This window comes from Gasterosteus aculeatus, chromosome 1, assembly GCF_964276395.1.
Source record: "Gasterosteus aculeatus chromosome 1, fGasAcu3.hap1.1, whole genome shotgun sequence".
Taxonomy (NCBI): domain Eukaryota; kingdom Metazoa; phylum Chordata; class Actinopteri; order Perciformes; family Gasterosteidae; genus Gasterosteus; species Gasterosteus aculeatus.
This window is the reverse complement of record NC_135688.1, coordinates 20,670,331-20,693,398: the sequence shown is the minus strand read 5'-3', so window position 1 is coordinate 20,693,398 and position 23,068 is coordinate 20,670,331. Positions and strand designations below refer to the sequence as shown.

The window sequence follows — 23,068 nt, the reverse complement described above, 5'->3', positions numbered from 1 at the left end:
CTTAAGAAACCTACTCTTGCTCCAGAGGTGTTGGCTAACTACAGACCTATCTCTAATCTTCCCTTCCTCTCTAAGATCCTTGAGAAATCCGTCGCAAATCAATTATGTGACTTTCTACAAAACAATGCTTTGTTCGAGGATTTCCAGTCAGGATTCCGAGTGCATCACAGTACAGAAACCGCACTGGTGAAAATTACGAATGATCTTCTACTTGCATCGGACCAAGGACTCATCTCTTTTCTTGTCTTGCTGGACCTCAGTGCCGCATTTGATACCATAGACCATTGTATCCTGTTGCAGAGACTAGAACATTTAATTGGTATCAAAGGAACTGCACTCAGCTGGTTTAAATCCTACCTATCGGACCGATCCCAGTTTGTGCTTGTAAACGGTGAATCCTCAAAGACCACCAATGTTGGTCACGGAGTCCCACAAGGTTCTGTACTTGGACCGATTTTATTTACCCTCTATATGCTTCCTTTGGGCGATCTTATCAGGAAACACCGCATAAACTTCCATTGTTATGCAGACGATACTCAACTGTATCTGTCGATCAAGCCAGAAGAGACGGACCAGTTAGTTAGACTCCAAGAATGTCTTGGAGACATCAAAACTTGGATGACTGGCAACTTCCTGATGCTAAACTCAGAAAAAACGGAAGTTATCCTGATAGGCCCAGAGCGCCTTCGAAGCCAGCTGTCGCGTGATACAGTTTTTATGGATGGAATTGCTCTGGTACCCAGCAGCACCGTCAGGAATCTGGGAGTTCTCTTCGACCAGGATATGACCTTCAACTCGCATATAAAGAAGACTTCAAGGACTGCCTATTTCCATCTACGTAACATATCAAAAATCAGGAACTTCCTGTCTCAAAGTGATGCAGAAAAATTAGTTCATGCGTTTGTCACTTCCAGACTGGACTACTGTAATTCTTTGTTATCAGGCTGCTCTTATAAATCTCTTAAGCCTCTCCAGCTGATTCAGAATGCTGCAGCACGTGTATTAACAAGAACTAAGAAAAGGGATCATATCACTCCTGTATTAACTTCTCTGCACTGGCTCCCTGTTAAATCAAGAATAGATTTTAAGGTACTTCTCCTCACCTACAAGGCACTTGCTGGTGAGGCACCGTTGTATCTTCAAGAGCTTGTAACACCGTATTGCCCTACAAGGCAACTGCGCTCCATAGATGCTGGGTTACTTGTTGTTCCTATGGTTTTAAAAAGTAGGCTGGGGGCCAGAGCCTTCAGTTATCAAGCTCCTCTTTTGTGGAACCAGGTTCCACTTTCAGTCCGGGGGGCAGATTCGGTCAGCTCTTTTAAAGTAAAACTTAAAACGTTCCTCTTTGATTCTGCCTATAGTTAGGGCTGGCTCAGGTTAGTCCGGACCAGCCCTTAGTTAAGCTGCTATAGGCTTAGAATGCCGGGGGAATTCTTAGGACACACCGAGCTCCTCTCTCACGCTCTCGTTCTACCATAATTCAAGTTTTATTAATGCACATGACTAATTCAGCTTCTTTCCGGGAGTTTTTTTTGTGCTTTCGCCCCTATCAGGTCCATAGATCGTGGTTCCTTCGGGACCCTGGTCCTGACACCTACCGTGGCCATGCTGACGCCTGCTGCTGCCATCATCATCATCATCATCATCATTATTTTAGATATTAATAATATTACTTTACTCATAAACCGACATTACCCTCTCCTAAAATCTCTGTGCTCTCCCTCCCCACAGGATTCTGTGGATGGTGGTTCTATCTGATGGTGGTTGCCTCTGCAGTGGTCCTGCTGTGCGCCTGGCTTACTACTCACAATTACTTGAATCATTTCTGTCATAGGAATTGCATGTATTATACATTGTTCATTCTGTACACATGGCATCCATTGTAGTCTGTCCATCCCGGGAGTGGGATCCCTCCTCTGACGTTCTCCCTAAGGTTTCTTCCCTTTTTTTCCCTCTTGTAAGGGTTTTTTCATTTTTTGGGGAGTTTTTCCTGTGCCGATGGTGGGTTTCGGGGCAGAGGATGTCGTATGTGTACAGACTGTAAAGCCCTCTGAGGCAAATTTGTAATTTGCGATTCTGGGCTATACAAAATAAAATGACTTGACTTGACTTGACAGGCGTTGTTATGGAGGACTCCATAGGATCTCTTTGTGTCACTAAAGTCAGATAATACTAGAGCCATCAAAGACCAAAACATTTTCACCATGTTTTTAGGAATATATTAAATATATTATATATATTTGTATCTGGCATACAAATAATACCCCTCTGTAAAAAGAATTTTGGGCACGACATATCAGAATCATTAAGTCCGATGCGTTTTACTTTATAGAAAAAATGTTTAATGATATCGTATTTACAAACATAACTCACAAACAAATTACAAGGTATGACAAAATGACATCAAGGCTAAGAAATTTCCTCAATTACAAGAAAATGTACAAATGAAGAAAAAAAACACAGTAACTACAAATAGTTGGATAGTTGAAAATCTGTTTTAAAATTCCCTTCAGAAACACATCTAATGTTGGATCATGTTTTCCTCCAACAACACATGAAGAGGCGAGCACCGTAGAAAAGGTTCGGAAAGTGCGTAGCCCTGGATGTGCCTCTGCGTGGATATGGTGTAACATTCTGATGAGCATGTGACTAAATAGCTTCACTGCAGTTCATGTACATTCATGACCTGCAGCACACGCTCACGATCCAGCGGCTCAGTTCTCCTCTACAGAGCTTTGTTAGGCTGACCAGTTTAAATGATCACTTGAGAAAGTCGCTGAGCACACTGTAAAGAAAAAGTCCCCCATTACATCACTTTGTACTTTTCCTCCACCGACTCAATTATATGTTGAGTGTTGAGTGTGTCAATAGAAAGACAACACGTTTGACGGTCTTTAATTATAATCAACTAATACACTGACTTTTTATAATGCATTTAAAATGTGCACTATAAAACATTCTAAATTGAAACATGACATTACCTAATAGCACAGACTAGCTCCAGCTGTTAATAACTTAATGGTTTCTGACATTTCCAAAAGCTTGAGCAAAGTGGTGGAAATGATGGTATTAGCTCAAACTACAGATTGTGCAGCTGTAGTGTATGGGGCACCATGTGATCTACAGTATACTGCATGTAATGACTTCTACAGAAGAGCAGCTTCTGCATTCCTTACGGTTCCTTTACATGGAGCTCTTTGACACGACGAGTTTGGACCACACACACTGTATGTCCATGTGTGTGTGTGCGTGCGTGTTAAGCACTTTGAGTCGCCTTGTTGTTGAAATTTGCTATACAAATAAAATTGCTTTGCAAGTGTGTGTTTCGAAGACTCATCAGAATTATGCAAGTGCAGGGATCACAGAAAGGAAGCACGCTATATACCAGAGACAGATGGAACCATCAATGTTGCTCTAAAATATTGTCTTAGACATGATTGACAGCTGTGAATGGCACTAAAGAGTCCTGGTGTTGATACTACTCCTGTTTGGACTATTTGTCCTTGTATGTGGCATCAAAATCCAAATGAGTGTGGGATGGGGCAAGGGGTGGGGAGTAGGGGGTCCCTGAGAGGAGAAGAGAAATTTAAGTACATCAACCCGCTAATGAATCACAGTAACCAACGCTGTCTCACATAACTCCAGAGCCAGCTTATGAACATACAGTTCAATGAACAACAATCTCGGTATATTGCTCATTGGACTCATGTGGATCCAGATTGTTTATGTGGCTGCGTGGAAGGTCATGGACTAAAAACAAAGGCCTGACATGAGCTCATGCTTCCTGCGATTTGCCTGTGTTTAACATAGCATAATGCATAATACACAAGTGGAGTTGGTTTTCAAGGCCCATTATGCAAAAAAAAAGAATCCCCAAAAGCCAATAAAAGGTCAACCATTTATAGATAGGTTTAATATTAATTAATTTCACTCCAACACGGAAGTCTCTTTTTAAGTTTAAACCAGCTGTTCATGTTAGACTTTAGAGTAACCAGCAGTAAATAATCTGAATGAGTAATAAGAAGCACACAATTATAAACATCCGGGAACATCGGGTTCACCCAAACTCTCTGGATATCTGTAGGCTTACCCTTAAAGCGATATCCATACAAACAGAACATCCTTTGACGGGGCCATTAGGTCACATCTCACCAGTGTTTGTGTTGGGGAGGGACGAGGGGAGCTTCCCTTAGTAGTTAGTATAGAACAGCTGAACCCGGTGACCCTTTAGCAGAGTAGCTGTGATGCCGAGCTGATAGCAGCAGGCCTGGGAGCAGCGAGAGAGCTGCTACCTGCTACTCTGTGTTCTCCTGCCAGCCTCTGGGTCTGAGTACTAGAGTACAGTGGCTTCATTAAAGCCCTTTCAATACACAGCTCAATGACAATTCTCAGTGGATTTGTCACTAAACGTTTCCACTAGTTACTTGATCAGCTGCTCATATAATGCTGCTGTAAACGTAATGGCACGTATGACTTGTACGAAATGTCTAAAACATGCATTAATTCCTAATGGAAAAGTCGCAGTCAGTCATTCAAACATTTGTCCATCACTAAAAAAGTAAAAAATCACATTTTTATGTAGTTTAATTAAAGGGGATTGATAAGTGATAAAAACATTCACACCGAATTGAAGAAAAACAGATTGAAATGAAATGTTAGAAATGTGAGGTTCATTTGTAGAGACTTTCTGAAGTAACAAAAAATATGTGATGCTCAAAGGGAGAAAGGAATGATCTGACTCCTCACACAGGCTACATCAGACTTTCACTACTTATTTAACCCATGCTAGGTCAACATCTACAAATACAAATGGAAGGAGCAGAAGAAATGGGGCATTTGCGCGAATCTTCTATCCGCAGCACCTTTCAGATGCGTCATCCTCCCAAAAGGACATATCCATCATTTATGTGGGAATCACAATGGATTGTCTCATGTCTAAACATGTCTACAGTATTAACACCAGCATCTACAACATGTTTTCTCCTTCACTCCAGCAGAAGTGATCAACAAAGACATAATCTGCTACAAGGACAATCTGAGATATGGCAAAACAGGTGGTATTTCCCATTTCCACAACATCTTCCAGGTTTAATGTAGGAGTTCTGGGAACCTGGGAGAATATTAGCAATGTTTCAGTGAGGCACTGAATGTCGCTTTATTGACATGTACAGAGCAGTGGATTCAGTCTACTAGTATGGTTCCAGTACTATGTTGGCAAGTGTCTTAACCAACAACATTAGCTTGCTAACCTTCCATTATTGTTAATGTTCACCTGCCCCCCTACAAGGCATCGGGACCCAATATCATCGTGTGACATCATGAAAGGAGCAAAATATTCAAAGTATGATGCTCTGACTCTGCTCTAGATGTGGTAGGACTGAGAATATAATCCAAACAAAGAAAATACCCTGAATACATTCAAGGTTTTATGGGTAGGTGGAGGTAGATAGCAACGTTTTTAATTGGAGCGGCCAATTCTCTATAAACCGTTACACTGTTTTTCCTTCCTTCAGTTGCTTTCATTACTAAATTGCACAATATTGAAAGTGGAGTATAATGCTCAGATTCATTCTCAGTCATGTTATTGTTGCATGGGAAAGCTAAAACTAAAAAGGAATGGATGGATTAATTTAATCCAGGTCTCAAGGTATGACAACAATATCACGTCTGCAGCATTACTTTTGATAAATCACATTGTCATTTACACTATGTGACACAAATGTTCCATTAACGTGGTTTGATATTTTGACACAAGGTGCGGTGAGTGTTGCTACAATATGCTGAATGACACCAGTTTCCCTTCCAGAACAAAGCAGACTACTGAACTGCTCCAAACATGGATAGTGGATAGTGTTGTTCATCCACTGGTCATCTGTGAGCAGTCGAAATATTTTCATACAACAATTTCAGTTCCATAACCCATGACTTCCAAGGAGAGCTAAATACAACAATCCGATAAGAAAACATGGTAAAAAAAGCTCTACGTGGTTTATTGTATAGAAAGGATCTGACAAGCAAAGCTGGGGCACCATCAGAATAAAGTATTAAAAGGTTCATATGGCTCAAGATCATCACTACCTTTGTGTTTCTCTCAGTGGATTAAGGAGAGCAGTTAACAAATACTGATCAGGATGTACAAATGATATATTATCAATACAGAGATGATGCATTAATAGACAGTTGGGCCAGTGCTGGAAAAAGTCCAGATCCTCTTCCTAGGAGGAGGTGGTCATTACTGAGCCTTACATTGGCTGGTTTGGATTAGGGTGATGTGAGCAGGGGGAGACAGGAAGAGCTGGTAGGCCACCAGCCATGAGTCGCACTGCCTTTGCCATGGTAACCCTGACATGGTGCAGCATAAGAGGATCTGAAATGCAGAACACAGAATGTATGATGACGGATTTTTATCTCAAAATAAAACCCTATGTCTCCATCTTTTTTTAAGGCCGTTGAAATTGAAAGTGCCGGGAGGGGGGCTGGCAATCGACACACTCACAACTGTCTTACAGGGTGTGCTATGGAGATAAGCACAGATCTCACCTATACTGGGGGAAAATTATCTTCAGGGAAAATGAGCCATTTACTCAAATAAGATCTGGCATTCACCATCAACCACAGAGCTTTAGAAGTTAAGGTGGTCATATTTCTTTGATAAAGATAATTATGCTGGTAAGAAATTTGCATTCATCTTAGTCGCTAAACCCCAAAACTGTTTAATTCCATTCTTTTCAATACAGGAAATATCAAAAAAAAAAATTGTGAAAAAAATGTAATTTGACTTTTAGAAAAATATTTTATTTTGAAAAAACAACCAGATTCTCTTCTAACTACGTGCACTTTTCCCACTTCCCAAACATCAACAAAGCGTTTTTCTTAAGGACAACCTTACCATAACATTGGCTCATGGCGCTCATTTTCTTCCTGAGGGTTTGCTCTTCTGGACTGACCATTTTCCTCTGGACACAGACACAAAAACACATAAGTATATGTGCACTTCATTTTTAAAAAATTAAAAGTTATTCTGTGGCCATTGTCATTTGACGCTGTTGGAAGGCTCTTCTTTAGATAAAATATGACTGTATCTCCTATATTATGCACAACTTTGATCAGTGCCTTTACCTGACCTTTAAAAGAGCTCAGATAAAAGCTACACATCACAACTATAAAAAAAAAAAAAACTGCTATTTATGTGCGCTCAGCAACTCATCTGAAGTAGATTGACCACTATTAATGCTTTAGGACAGAGGTCACTAACTGGCGGGCCGTGGTCCGGATCCGGACCAAAAGCTGAAAAGACGGTTGTGATTTAAACGTGAGAGCGCACTTTTCGACCGGTGCAGCTTTGGTCGTCTTTACGCTAGTAGCTTAAAGCAGAGACCGATTGCATTTGAGTTAAACGTGATGAATTATTTGATGAATTATTTAAAAAAAATGTTTTAGAGTGGGTAATGAAGCCCCAACCCCATTGTCGCCCCACCGCTTCCCCAAGTTTGAGAACCAGTCATCGATGCATGTGTGGGGGTCTCATCTGTCAATAACAAAGGGCATCTAGAAGGGATCCCGGAGATCCAATGTGTGTTGGAGCAGTAGCTTGTTACTAGAATGGAAATCGCTGGTCTGCCTCGCAGGTGGCAACAACGCACAGGACCAGGGGCCTCATTTATAAAACATTGCGTAGGATTTGGGCCAGAAGTGGCGTACGGATGAAACGTAGGACGTGCGTACGCACAGAAATATTCAGACTTATAAAACTGTGATTTATTAAGGGAAAACTGCGTAGGACGTGCGTGCGCACAATCAATTCTGATGCGCTGCAGCGCAGCTTTTGCGGCTTCATGTCACGCCCATAGTTGCCCATATATAGTCTGTGGAACGCCCACAAATTAATATTCATCGATTGCGAAATCATAAAACACTGAGAGGAAAACGAAGAAACGTAAATTCACTCAGTGTGAAGTCGAAATAATCATTGGCGAGGTGGAAAGGAGAAGTAAAATGCTTTTTGGAGGGCACAGTATGAACATTACTAATGCCAAAAAGGCACTTGAGTGGCAAAATGTTGCAGAGCAACGCTGCAGCCTCACAACCTCGGACCGTGGCGTTTAGCGCACCATCGCCAAAGGTGTGTCTTCTACGGGGGGGGGGGAAAGGGGACACCGGAGCTGTCCCCTCTTGATGAGAGACTGGCGGCAATGATCGGATACACATTATGTAGCACAGCACATGCCAGCACGACTTTGCACACCTTTTCAGGAGTAAACAATAACCTCCCTCCAGTGCAGTCGAGGCAGCGCCATCTCCCCTTAAACAGGCCGATGGTGCGCTGCACTACAGCACGAATCCTTCCATGTGCCACATCTTCTAAGAGCACAAGATCAGCCATCAGCGTCATTACGCATTGTGACGGCATCATGGCATTTTATTACCGTCCATTTGATTGCATCTGACAAGCAACAGCTGTGATTTGAGGACGAATTGCATAACATGCCAATATTATTGCAGAACATATTTCACTTTGGGCGGCACGGTGGCGTGGTGGATAGCACTGTCGCCTCACAGCAAGAAGGTCCTGGGTTCGATTCCGCCCAGTGGCCTTTCTGTGTGGAGTCTGCATGTTCTCCCCGTGTCTGCGTGGGTTCTCTCCGGGTTCTCCGGCTTCCTCCCACAGTCCAAAGACATGCTCTGGGGATCAGGTTAATTGGGGACTTTAAAATTGCCCGTAGATGTGTGAATGTGAGTGTGAGTGGTTGTATGTCTCTGTGTTAGCCCTGCGATTGGCTGGCGACCAATCCAGGGTGTACCCTGTCTATCGCCCGAAGTTGGCTGGGATGGACTCCAGCCCCCCCCGCAACCCTGTGTGCAGGATAAGCGGTTTGAGAATGGATGGATGGATATTTCACTTTTCTTTTTGAAAATGTGTTATTTTGTATTTCTGTTTGTTTTACGCTGCAGATCGATCAAACGGGTGTTCGTGTTATTTATGAGAGGCAGTATTGGCATTTCTTTAAACAGCCTAGTTTTACACACTTTCACACACGTTTGCGTGTTTCTTGCATTTGCCGTCGGTTCTCATTTCACCTGTTTTTGTGCGTACGCGTGGGTCCGAGCTTGCGTGAAGGACCGCACATTTTTCCGTCAAGTTAGCTTTTTATAAATACCAATTATTGCGTAGAGAGGGGCGTACGCCTTCTTTTGTGCGTACGCAACGTTTATAAATGAGGCCCCAGGACTTCTGTGTTGAGGCGTTTCAGCAGTTCTTCACAGATGAATATATACGTTGACTGTATCAACGTTACGGCTGACTCCACATGTGCGTCCAACAACAATGCTGGAAGTACAACAAAGTTTGCAGGAGCAAGCAAACACATTACGCACAACTGACTTAATTGAACACTAATGCCAATTAGACACCCAGAACACCCTTTGTGTCCAGCTTCCCTCAGACGTCGGGTCTGAGGGAAGCTGGACCAACCAACAAGCGCTGTGCCATGGGAGACAATAGTAAAGGCGGTTATATTGTGTGGGTGAGATGCATTTTTTACCGCAGGGGTTTGCCTCTACGTCGTCGAGGAGATTGGATGTAGAGTTGGTTGTGCCCAATCTGGAAAGGATATAGTTAAGAGAAAAAAAACCTGGCTTTTCAAGCCACATCAGTCCCACAATTCATGGACTCATGGGTTATGGCAGGTGATTGTTGGCTGGTGATGTATGCAAGTATGGAGGTGCTTCATGTAGATGAAGTAACACTATAAACGAATAAATGGCAATGATTTTGCTTTCTTCCATGTGAAAGCAAACAGCACTAAGCCAGAAAAATCTGCAGGTTATGTCTTTGGTAGTTGCACTAATAGAGATCAAGAATGTGTTGAGCTAATTTGCTGAATTACAGTATGCCCACTCTGATTGTGCGCATGATCCTGGTAAATATACATTGGGCTACTTAAACATCTTAAAATATAATAATATAAAATAGCCAGATAATGTGATCAAGCAAAGGATACGAATGGTGCTTCAGGAGCATCTTCCTTTTTGACTTTCTCCGCTTCGTCTTTTCTGAAAACGTTCTGGCAATTTCAAACAGCTTCTTTCTTGTTGCTGAAAGAGAAAAAATTCCAGGTCATGGACAATAACCCTTAATACGTAATCCGATGATTTTTGAAATATCAATAGTCTTGTAACTCTGGTGGAGACTTACATTTACCCATGTGTTTAAGCTTGTCTCTGAACATGGCGTCATCCGAGACCGCCTCCAGTGATGCTGCAGAGTACTGTTCTCCTGCACACAGACCCAACCCAACTGTATAATGGTGCAGTGGCATACAAAGCATTTATGGTATGGTGTACATAACCTTGACAAAAGTAACAAATATCAGTGAATGCACACAGACCAGTATTTTGTCCAAGTCGGTGTGCAAAGACACCGTTGCAAATAGCTTGGCAGAGAAAGCTCAATGAGTGATATCTACCTGTGGAATTCTCCATACTAGATGAATGAGTGGACTTTGATTTCTTTGATTCATACTTCAAGCGATCTAAAAACAGAGAGCAAATGTTATGAGTACTGATGTGAGGCATCAAAATGTGATGAGCTTCGGTATAAGGGCCAGACTTCTAAACCACCATGTCAATTCATCTCTACCAGCATCAATCTTTCTTTTCATCTAGCAAAGTCAGATTTTTAGATACAAAAGGTAGAAGTAATATTTCACCGTCTCTCTAGTGGACTTAATTAACTCAAGAATTTTTTGTGTGAGAATGTAGAAAAATACTGAAAAACCATGGCTGTGGTTCAGGCACAACTGGACCTCTATACCTACTAAAACAATGGAAGCGAGGGTCTTGATCATAAGCTGAGGGATGTGAGACACTGACAAATGGAGACATATAGAATTCATTTTGTCCAAGTAAAGAGAAGCAATGACAAAAAACAGAAATCCCAATTAAGACAAGTGCTAAAACGGGAAAGGCAAAGTAAAATCTGTGCTAAATGCTAATGCTAAATATGCTATAAAAAAATAATCAGTCTCATGTTCGTATAGTAGGCTCGGCTAACTGTACTTGGCTGGACCACAGCGAAGTTATTTAGCAAGAAGAAGACTTAACATGTCCTGTGATTTGCTACTTTAAAAACATTTGAAGAGCCAAGACCACTGGTGAAAAACAAACATTATTTCCAGGAATTGCCATTATGGACTCCACTGCTGACTTCCCTGAAGCAATTTGGCTACAATTTAGCCTACTGACCATACACGGCCCAGCTATATACTAGTTTAGACTTCATGTTAAGCGAACTACGTCTACCAAGTTCACACCAGAAAGCCACAATAATGGGTGGTGCTTGAAGCTTAGTGAGCATGACTACTGGATCATCATCAGCGTAATACCCTTCCCTAGAGCAAGAGGTGTCTATCTCAATGCCTTTTTCCCCTCATGAGTCAATACAACTCAATTGGTTCACAGGTTATAAATGCTGGCTTGGCCACACCTTACAAATGGCAGCATATTTGACCAATAGAAAAGCCAACCTGCACTCTGCTTATTCGTCAATTGACCATTTAAAAGTCACAAGACAAAAGTTTCTTCTTACAAGAAATCCTTTGCACCCAACGGTTTCAATGGAAAACAGATTTAGATATGATATCCTTCAGCTTGAGAGTAACGGTACACGTCACAGTTCATATACCCGTAACGAGTCATGGTTCACTGAGCCATACAGAATAAATAAAATCATACAACATCCAACTTGTCCCCATTATAATTGTTTCAAGTAGCACAGCACTATATATTTAAACTTCATCCATTGAAATCCATCAGACCCATAGTGACTGATCTGCAGCCAAGCAGCTCCTTGCGCTTACCACAGCACGTTTCTAATGGCATACAGATAAATAATGCGCTTTTCAATCTGCTTTACACGCATCATTCAACATAATGTGCTTTCTACGTGCGTCCGCAGCTTTGGTTGCTGATATTTTGGTCTGATTTGTAATCACACATTTAACTTTCAATACGTGGACCAAATAATTCCAAAGAGAAAGACATATAGGGCTTGAGCACCAAAGCAAATGATGGTCTTTGAAAAGGTTTCCTGTGGAGTTCTACAAGGTAACATTCAGTGTTAGTCACTAAAACCCTTTGGGTGCAATGAGCTCTAACAAATGGGTGTAAGGCATTTCCCCTTTCATAAAACATTTGCTAAGCCAATAAAAATCATAGCATGGCTAAATGTTTTAAGCTTGCACATTTGCTTCCTGCTTTTGCTGGTATATTGCTTCATATCTTTTACCAACACGTCTGAATCAGCAAAGTCGTGTGAAAGGATTGGTTGGAGTTCTACTGTGTCACCAAAGTTTGCTCGTGCACATGCATGTGACAAACCAAACAGCTCCACAGAACAACTACAGGTCAAAAACTCCACAGGGAACCTTTGATGATAAAAGCCTTAAAAAAGGATTAGGTATCTCAATGACATGTGTTCAGGATACATTATTTCCTGTGATTTATATCCCTGTACATATCATACCACCAAATCACTAGACATATTGACACTAACCTCATAGCAGAATGTCTGTGTACAGTGGGACGGGCGGACACAGTCATACCTCTCTCCAAGGCCACGAGGAACTCGCGGTTGCGCTGCAGCTCTCTCATGAACTCCTCGTTCTGCAGGAACAGGGCGATGCGCTCGTCTTCCAGGTACTGCTTCAGTTTCTTGTCTTGCTCGGTTGCTCCCATTGTCAAACCTGGACTTCCAGAGGTTCCAGCCCCGGACTGGGCTATCCATTGGCTTATTGAGGAAACTGAGGAAGACGATGACGATGAAGGGTGGGATAGACTGCTCTGAGAGTCTTGCTGGAGGTGAAGACAGGAGAGGTGATTGGGTGGTATCCGACTGCTTCTGCTATTAGTAGTTTACAGGCAGTGGTAAACATTCCTTTCTTTATGAGTGTTAGATGAGAAGAGTAATATCAATCTCATAAACACATGTGTGCATGGATTAAATAAACAAGATTACTCATTTATTTCATTCAGTTTTAAGCATATTTAAACTTAGGACAGACTAGACTACGACTCTTTGCTGTCGTTGCTCCGAAATGGTGGAACGAGCTCTCTGATGACACCAGGATCGCAGAGAGCCTTCGCATCTTCCACCGCAAACTAAAGACACACGTCTTCAGACTCTACCTCGAATAAAACACTAACAAATTGTAGCACTTAAATTGTACTAATAACGTCACTTATCTATAGCAAATTGTAAATTGGCTTATTTGAGGAAATTGCACTCGTTTCTTGCTCTTCTGAGTTTGTATTCCTATGGTTGAATGCATATATTGGAAGTTGCTTTGGATAAAAGCGTCCGCTAAATGACATGTAATGTAATAGAGACAGGCTCAAGTTGTCCTTCAATCTGCGGTCTTTGTGCTACAGTAAGCTAATAAACTGCCGGCGCAGATCTATACTTTTAAGACACGTTGCTGTGTTTTATGCGTTAGAACAGGAGGGGTCAAGCATCTGCTAATCCAATCAGTCAACTGGTTGCACTGTATGAGTAAGCGCACGAGGGACACCAAGATTGGTACATAACAGCTGCCACTTTTCCGATAACGGCATCACTCTAGGCAGCAGCGCTCGCTTGAAAAATGATGGCTTGATTGTTGTCACTTCTATGGCGTTATATTTGTGCTACAATCCCGAGCGCGTAATTTTAACACACACACAGAGAACTATATTTTAGCAAAGAAAAACATTCCGTGCGCGCAGTTTACTCAGGTGCCGTCTCCACAAACTGGTTTTCTGCGCGCAGGCAGCCGTTGCTGCGCTCGCTCCACCTCTTCACTCTGCGCTCGCTCCACCTCTTCACGCTGCGCTCGCTCCACCTCTTCACGCTGCGCTCGCTCCACCTCTTCACGCTGCGCTCGCTCCACCTCTTCACTCTGCGCTCGCTCCACCTCTTCACTCTGCGCTCGCTCCACCTCTTCACTCTGCGCTCGCTCCACCTCTTCACTCTGCGCTCGCTCCACCTCTTCACTCTGCGCTCGCTCCACCTCTTCACTCTGCACTCGCTCGACTTGCAGCAGCATTACATTTGTGCCACAAAACCAACCAATCAGAGAATTAAAGAAGGTCAATTGTGATTGGCTGTTGGTCTCCAATCACAACGCTAGTAGAACTACCTACAGCATCGCGGAAGCTCAGCGAGTTGTTGAAGTTTGCAGCATTTGTGCTAAATGCTAATGGCCTGGATTAAAACACGTGCTGTTCTCATCATTTGCTTCGGTCATGTCTGATGGTGGCTAGCCGGACTTCTAATATCACTTGTTTTCGTCTTCTTTAGGAAGCGTTGTATGAATTTAACATATTGTACATCTTTTACGTTGTTCATTCTGTACACAGGACATCCATCAGTCTGTACATCCTGGGAGGAATCCTCCTCTGCAGTTCCCTATGGTTTCTTTCTCGCCATTGAGTTTTTCATTTTTTTTTTTGGAGTTTTTCCTGTGCCGGTGGGAGGGTTTTGGGAACATGAGACGTTGCATGTGCACCGACTTGTACCAATTTTGAGGGCCAAGTATCGCAGACAAGTTAAATGTGTAAGTGTTGGGAAAATGTAAAACTTCATCAACACAATTAATCAGATTATACTTCTTTGAATGTGCTTGCTGGCAGTGGGCTTCATGGAATGCATCTTCAAATGAGATCTTGCTGGCAAAAATAATTAAAAAGGTATCTCAACATTTTGATTTGATCTGTGGAGGCAGCGCAAAAAAAAAAAAAGCACGGCACGGCATGCAGCGGCTTCCCTGATGTTCTCCACTTTGTTAACACTGTGTCAAAATGTGCATTCTGTGAGACAGTGAATGCTCAGCTGCGGCATGTGGTGTTCGCAATGTACGGCTCGATCAATCAACATGAATAAATGATTCCTTGTTGGCAGAATCGATAGTGTTTGTACAGGAAGTCATCGTGATTTGATAACAGATCTTGGTGATCTCAAAAGAACTCTCTCCCTATTCAATGTTAATCAAACGATTATCGCTTCACCAATAAGGAAGAGAACTGCCCTTTTTTTCCTGAGGGAGTGGCGGGCTAATCCAGTTGATTAAGCCTGCGCCGCAGCAGGTTCAAGTTTTTGTATGTGTTGCTATGGTGCTTTCGCCAAACTTGCTCCGTGGAACCTAAAACCCTGATCTATGTAATCTTATCCTGAAAATGATCCTGTTAACTCAAATAGCCACATAGGAGGAACAGGGCCCTGTCGTTTTTGGCAGTAAATATGTGTCAACACAAACTAAAAGTCAGCACTATTTTGAAGAAGAACCAAATTTTCCAACTTAACATCGAAAAGCTGACATTTTTTACCTTTATGCTTTCCAACTGCTGTGGGAGGATCCGCAGAAAGTCATCGGGGAGATTTCCAAGTAAAGGAGGGTTCCAGTTCCGGTAACTTCTGACCTGCTGATGACCTGGTGGTGGCTGGGCTTCAAATCTGTGAAAGCCCATTGAGTAACAAGACATGCAAGTAATTAAACCAACTGCTTTAGTTAACAACAACTTACCCCTAGCTATGGTAAAGTATTACCATATTTTCCTCACTATACGGATTATAAGGCGCACCTCCAATGAATTACCTATTTTAGAACATTTTTTATACATAGGGCGCACCGGATTATAAGGCGCATAAGATCCTGCAGTCAAACGTTTGACGTCGGGGGGGATGTGGGGAGGTGGAGACTGTGCTTTCAGGGTTCGATCGATGCTCCCGCCGCCCCCCTCGCCATCCACGTGTAGCCGAGTGGTTCGGGTGCGCCTATACTTCGTGTCGATAACAAAAGAAACAACCCGGAGCTCCAGTCCTGACTGGCCCACCACTTACAAAGTTCAATCCAACACAGTATGTGAAGTTGTGGCGGGTGGAGCGCAGGGTACTACTGTAAAAAGAGACTCCATATCTAAATAGTTCTTAATCTAGCAATTGTCTGGTTTTGTTCTGTTGACGTTGGAGGTTTATCCAATTGTTAAAGAACAGGAGAAATGGTTAATTGCTGCATGGGTTATTTTTATATCATACTGTTCATCTGTAACACCATGGGACTGTTGCTAGAGCCCTTCATTTGTTTTTTTACGAAGGTTTATGACTTAACTAATCACATAATGGAATATAGCCTTGCAGAGTCGCAGCGCTTTGCGTCGCATCGAGGTCTGTCTGATCACAAAATTCATAGTTTACCCACCTATAATATTACCACTGCAGCCCTGTTGATAATGAATTAGTATATAATGCATTCCTTAGCCACACAAGCTGCATGCTGTACAGATGTCAATGTCAGCCAGCCAGCTAAGATTTAAGCAGCAACGGGATGGAGTACCACAAAGTATCATGTGATCTCTACAGGATTAATCCGAACACTGAAGTAGGTTTCCAAAACAACAGAACTTTGTCACTGGTGTAAATTGCCTCACAATGACCATGTGCCATGAGTGTCAGGCCTACCAGGAATAACAACTAGCTGTTCAAGTAAAAAGGTTTCAGACCAAATATTTGCAAAATGTGTGTTAGCTACTACTTTGTGTAAGCGAAGCAACACCGTGCTAACATGACAAACTAAGACTGAAAATGGTAAACATTACACGGCCAAAACAGGCGAGATGTAGCTGCTTGGCTCATAAAAATGCCGTTGTCAAGGTTTGACCGATGGTCACGGCATTTGATGTGAATCCTCGGTCTTTAAAACTAGGTGATCACTGGTCACCCCCTAACAGGACATAGCTGACAGTGACATTATTGTGTCATTATGTGTCTGAGGCTTTTACAAAGTTAGCCTGGTGGTCCCAAAAGTACATATTGCAGCCAAATCAAAGTTTCAGCCTATATTTCATTATAATGCATTAAATACTTAATCTTTCTTTACTGTTGGTTCCTAGCTTTTTACACTATTGTCTGGCGTCTGACAGCACTGTACTGAATAAATGCCTTTGATTTACATGAACACCACGAATATCATGTAATAGATTAAAAACAACAGTAAACTATCTGGTTATGTAGGTTGAACAAACAAAAGTGAGTTTTAATTCTGATTTATCGGTTGTTCTTTTGATGGACAAAGTAATGGTTTAATGTAAAACGTCACATACATTTGTCAGGAGGTACAGTCCTAAACTAAGTGAAACAAACCATGAACAACCAGTAAACACAAAACCTACCATGCAGTTATTAAAATGAGAGGTACACTTCATTTATTGTAGAAAAGCCCAGAGGACAAAAAAAAGGTCCCAGCTTCCCAGCATGTGAACGTTTGGTCCCTCTTCCTTACCTTGGCGGGGGTGATGGTGGGGCTTCTGGGTATTTTCTGTCATAAATGTGCATGTCATATGATGGTGGGGAGTAGACTGGTGGCGGTTCCTCGTCTGAACTGTCAGGTTCCAGAGTTCGCTCAAGAATCTAGAAAGGAACAGACAGCGCGACACAAGCCTCATCCACCAGTCTTACTCTCATGCACTTGAAATTTAGTAAGAATTCCACTTTGACTCGTTATGCTGGAGAAAAATATAAAATACTGAAATCAGACCCTCCTAAAATATTTTATTCTCATCCATCTAAAGCATGATGGCAGTTATGCAGCTCTCCGTGCAGGAGTAGCATTATTGAATTTAGCTAATTACCATGACGCTGACATGACTAACGCGCTTTCTACTGCATCAGAAAATACATTATGTTTTGAGACACGTTAAAAAAACATTGAACATATGTCACCAGAGTGACATATGTTCAATGTTCATATGTTTTAAATGTGTCCAAAATGGCAATCCGTCATGGAGCAAACTGGTAATCCACATGTGTCAAACTCGCCGCCCGCAGGCCAAATCCGGCCCACCGGGAGGTCCAGTGCAGGCCGCCGGATGACTTTGCTATTGTAAGAATTACAGAAAGGTTGCTTCTCACAGACGAGAAGCTTGTTGTGTTTTATTATATTGATTCGTTCTGACCCCCTGCCACCTCTCCTAGGATTTTATTGGTCTGGCCAACTTTTGGTCAATGTGGGCAGTATCTGGCCCAAATCTGAAATGAGTTTGACTCCCTCGTGGTAATCATTGAAATAACTAGTGCGGATGCTCTGGGACCCCTTACACTGACCTCGGGTGGGATGCTGTCATCAGAGTCTGAGCTGTCATCCGAACCCTGTCCGTCAATGCTCATCTGGAGCAGCTGGTCGATTGTGGCGTCCACAGCTCCGTTGTTGGAGCGCAGCACGCACTCAATCACCTCATAGTCCATAGAGGGAAACATGGTCTTGAAGTCCTCCATGGCCTGGTTAAATTCCAGGCGTCGGACCTGCCGGTTGGTTCTGCTGTTATTGAGCTGCCCCTGTCCACCGCCGCCCCCCCTGCCGCCACCACCACCACCACTTCCGCTGCTTTCGGAGCCTCCATTGCTGCTGCTGCGCTTGAACAGGCTTGTCATCCTCGGGACCTAGTTGCCTCAGGTAGGTACCGGGAGGATGGCACTTCTTTTCTGTCACCAACACTCACTGTCTGGCCCCGTCAGCCTCTCTTGCTGTCCACTGTTCCCCCAGCTCAGTTTCTCATACGAACACAAAACATGGCAGTCATCTAAAGGGACTTAAAGATAAAATGTAACACCCCCCCCCAACGCTTCCGGTTATTCAGCGGTATCCAGCATGTCTGACTTTTTCATAGGGTGTGCAGGAATAGTGAGGTGGTGACAGAAAGTGAAAAGTAGGGTTTTGTCACCAGGTAGAAATTTGAGTTAAACTCAGCCAGGTGGCCCAGATAGCTACATCACAGTCATTTCCACCTATAGAGAAAAAAGGTAGTGTGTTAGTAACTGACTTGGTATAGATCTATTATCAATCTCATAACAAAACCATAACTGCTTCATGACTGCAACCCAGACCACTGAGAAATAGCATCAACATTTTTAGAGGAAGAAGCTCGCTGTAGCTTTCGTAATTTGCAATTCCTGCCTGTGCCTTCAGTCCTGCTTCAATGGAGGGGGGGGGGGGGGGGGGGGTCATTGGAGCTGGCGGCTGCCCAATGCCACAGGGCAGTGCCAGGCCCCATCAACAGCCCACAAACAGAGGCCCACTCAGCCTCCTATTTAACAAGGGTCAGGCCCAGATGTTAGCCTTGCCTAGCTGCCACAGCGAAGCAGTGTGTGTGTACAAAACACAAGAAAAACTGAATGAGTTCAATGCAGGGATTGCAAATGCTACAAAAACACAAGTGTGAGCAAATACATGACAATAGAATAAGGCCCATTTATACAGGGGTGTGATTACATCCAGACCTACAGTGGCCCTGAAGTGCAAAACACAACGGCAAATAGGAAAACACAACGAAATTAACTCCTTACGGAAAGGGTGGGTCCTTATAGCAGAGGACGGACCCTTCTGATTGGACAGGCGGACTGTCTGTCTTTTAACAGGAAATGATGCAGGGCTCAAGTGTCACGCATTGAGCAAGATAGTCATGCACTCCCGCCACACATCCAATTCCTCACCCCAAGGAATCGGACTCCGGTCCCCGAGCCGTGTCGGCCCTAGCGTCCGCGGTGTCCACCGGCCCTAGCGTCCGCGCCCCCTCCCCTGCCCTTTTATTTAGAATACCTAAATATAATTGAACAACAAAACACCGGTAAAACAATGGTGAAACACTAGTAGGACACTTTTAAGACACTCGTAAAACATCGTCAGCTCTCCGTGACTTTCTGCTGCGGCTCTCCTGCTGCGTCACTTCCACTCCTCATCACTGATTTATTGATTGACAGAATATCTAGGAAGCGGCATTTGTCAGCTAGTTAAGGAGTCACGGTCATTTGAATCCTCCATGTCACTTTCCGTCGCCGGCGAAAGGCTTCGGATTAAGAGGATTAAAAGACAGACAGTCCGTCTGTCCAATCAGAAGGGTCCGTCCTCTGCTATAAGGCTCTACCCTTTCCGTAAGAAGTTAATTTCGTTGTGTTTTCCTATCTGCCGTTGTGTTTTCCTATTTGCCGTTGTGTTTTGCACTTCAGGGCCACCGTACAGACCATATAGAAAATGCCTTGAAATATACTCTGAAGGCACTGGTTTGTAGGCTGGAGCCAGAAATATTTTGCAGTTGACATGCTTCCACTGCAAAAACTTGGTCCAGAAACTTGAAAACATGTATTAATAAATATATATTTCCACGCAGAATGAGAAATAATCATTTAATTTGAAACATGTATTCAAATGCACATTAAAACCAATTACTTCATCAGAATCCAGCAATAAACTTCAGCAGAGCGCATAGTAAGACCTCAACAACCGAAATCCTTAATATTGGATGCATTTTCTACCTATTAAATCGGTGCCTAGCGATCAAAGGCAAAATTTACCAAGACAGATATCATTATACCCAACTATATATTTTGTAGTAAGTCATGTGTCAGATTGCACTAATTATTATCAATCACCTGTATGACTTATGTTACCCTAAATGGAACTTCATTTACTAAATAGAAATAATGATGCCCTGAAGAAGACTTGGAACTCAAGCTTGAGACCATAAAATAATGTTTACCGAGGAATAAGTCTAGTGAGAAGAAGACACATAGACCTCTAATTAACCAGAGGATTGCCCCCCTGAATACCAGTAGAGATAATGCAGCTTTAAGACCCTTCCTCATTGGATTCCCCAATCAGATCTAGAAGTCGCTGTCCATTCATGTGACCTCAACTGCATTTGTGAGAGGAACTTGTACAACTCCACTAAGAAGTCCTTTGACTCACAAATGCATTTTTGTCAACGGGTATTATATCTGTAGCCCTTCAGACGCCATTTACAACCAATAACATCCGGCGCCCCCTACGCAGGTACTGTTAGTCACACTCTCAGGTAGGGAATGATCTGACCCAGTTTCTTAGTGGACCTAATCTATGACGACCCAGAGGTCAGACCAGGAGGCAGTTAAAGTCTACGTACACAAATGAAAATGTTGGTGTCGCCTACATAAATGCTGGGTTCTTGGAGGTTCCTGGAGTCTTAAAAAGGTAGGATGGAAGCCAGAGCCTTCAGTTATCATGCTCCTTTTTTGTGGAACCAGCTTCAACTTTTAGTCCGGTGGGCAGACACAGTCACCTAAAATAAAAGCTTAAGACTTGATAACGCTTATCATTTGGGCTGGCTCAGTGTTGCTGTTCAAAAACGGCAACACTGTATGAACAGAGTGATTTAATATGAGATTTGGGGGGCATAAGTATGGAAATCTCAAAGTCTCATGAGAAAGCTATACTGTGGAAAATTTACAAAAATAAAATACAACGTTAATTGGCACCTTCCACTACTTGTACATAGTTTGGCCACCAGAGAGCACTTCACAAAAGTTGGGCATCATCATCAGACAAGTTCTTCTACACGTGAAATAAGGACAAAAATAATAGGAATAGCCATTATGAATTACTTAACGCTCAATACCAATATTAGTCTCAGCCGTATAGATGAGTATTTCTCCAGCTTTAAACCAAATAGGCCGTGGCCCTGTGAGCCGATTACATGCCATGCACACAAGAACAGGTTTATCTTCATGTGTACAATACATATATTACCGCTGTGACAACTTAATAGGAGTTGTATTGCATATATGTTATTGTAACTTAAAGTGCGTGTTACAGTTACCATAAGGTGACCCCGTGGAGTCTCAATGAGGTCACGGATTTTAGGAGGTGTAAACCAGCAGCGCTGCTTTAACGTTACTACAGTAATGGAGTCCACTAAGGGGGGGGGGGGGGGGGGGTTGCACAAGATACACCTAATCTCTGCTGGACTGCCCAGCGCGGTTTATTTTAGGTGGAGGGTATTTTGAGAACAGCCGACGAAATAAGTATTTAACGTTACGTAAAATCTCGTGCATCGGATGGATTCCGAGTTACAAGCGGAGCCCAATGGGGTTGGAAAATCTCAAGGTATAATAGACCTGTATGTGTCCATACGAAGGGCCACATTTCATGATTTGTGGGTTTTCGTTGGAACTGTACTACATGTGTCTTGACCAGTGAATGTGCGCGTACCGTGAACAGGTCGCTGCTAAATGGTTAACGGCACTCTTCAGCCATTAGCCAACTGGGGGCTGTCAAACGGCTGTGGACCCCGCGCTTCCAGCGGAATTCCCCAAAAGACCACATCGCCGGCGCACTAGCTGCTGCAACGGCTAATAGTAGCAGCGACTTTTAGTCAGTCGACGTTTGGCGGTGAAGTGATAGCTGTTACGGCTAAGTAACGTTAGTTCACCGCAAGCAGGCTTTAGTGGTCCTGCGGACGGTGGATTGTCGTCTAACGGTACCAGGCCCCGGTCAGTGACTCTTGAGTGCAACGCTCCACCCGAAAGGAGCTCCGTGAATACGTCGCCGAAAAATACGAATGCTCCGCTCAGAATAGAACAAATGCATCCTGCTGAAAACAACGCTCGTCCATCGCGGTGCCGCTGCTTATGGAGAGTCGCGGTAAACCAGACACAATGTCCACCGATAAGCCAGTTACGTTAAATGTGTCCAACGTTAGCGTTACTCACCGAGGCGCGCAGGGTCCAGCGGAACCAAGCATATCCGCACAAAGCGCGACGGGCCGGTGGCTCATAGCATTCTAATGGGAACCAGAAGGATTGCGTTCCTCAACAACACACCAGCAAATATGCCATTAAATTCAGCTGGCTACCGGATGTTTGAGGTCATCCAAAACACGCTCAAAGCTTCAAAGCAAAATACATGTTTTTGCTTTTTATTTGGATTACATATTTGTAATAGTTAAACTTGTATTGAACTATTCAATTAAGATGTAAAAAGCAATCATTGCATATGAAAGATAGAAATGTTGTTATGCTCACCAAATTGCCACTGTTTTTAGACACATTGGAAGTTTATTTTGAAGGCAACATTCTTTTGTATCCTGTCTTATTTTTATACAACCTATGGGCCTCTCGGCCTTTAAACAGCACAGCAGATGAATGCACACTGGTCAGACAACACAGGCTACAAATAAATGGCCACTTGGAAAAACTGACATGGATTTTAGTGTGAAAATGCTCCCACTA

The 23,068-nt window shown here is 43.0% G+C and overlaps 1 protein-coding gene across 2 annotated transcripts; it reads right to left on the bottom strand.

Moving 5' to 3' along the window:
• Nucleotides 1-2,319: 2,319 nt before the first annotated feature.
• Nucleotides 2,320-22,722, bottom strand: cuedc1b (CUE domain containing 1b). 2 transcript variants are annotated; one of them, XM_040194421.2, is made up of 11 exons: nucleotides 22,550-22,722; nucleotides 18,134-18,814; nucleotides 17,313-17,440; nucleotides 15,361-15,487; nucleotides 12,603-12,852; nucleotides 10,467-10,532; nucleotides 10,196-10,276; nucleotides 10,002-10,095; nucleotides 9,543-9,601; nucleotides 6,890-6,956; nucleotides 2,320-6,367 (listed from the first exon to the last, which is right to left on the bottom strand). In XM_040194421.2, coding segments are annotated over exons 2-11 (1,200 nt in total). In that variant the 5' UTR covers nucleotides 18,461-18,814; nucleotides 22,550-22,722; the 3' UTR covers nucleotides 2,320-6,366. The 2 variants fall into 2 exon arrangements, with proteins under 2 accessions (XP_040050355.1, XP_077954751.1); XM_078098625.1 differs by having other exon boundaries at nucleotides 10,196-10,297; nucleotides 22,550-22,697.
• Between the last annotated feature and the right edge of the window lie 346 nt (nucleotides 22,723-23,068).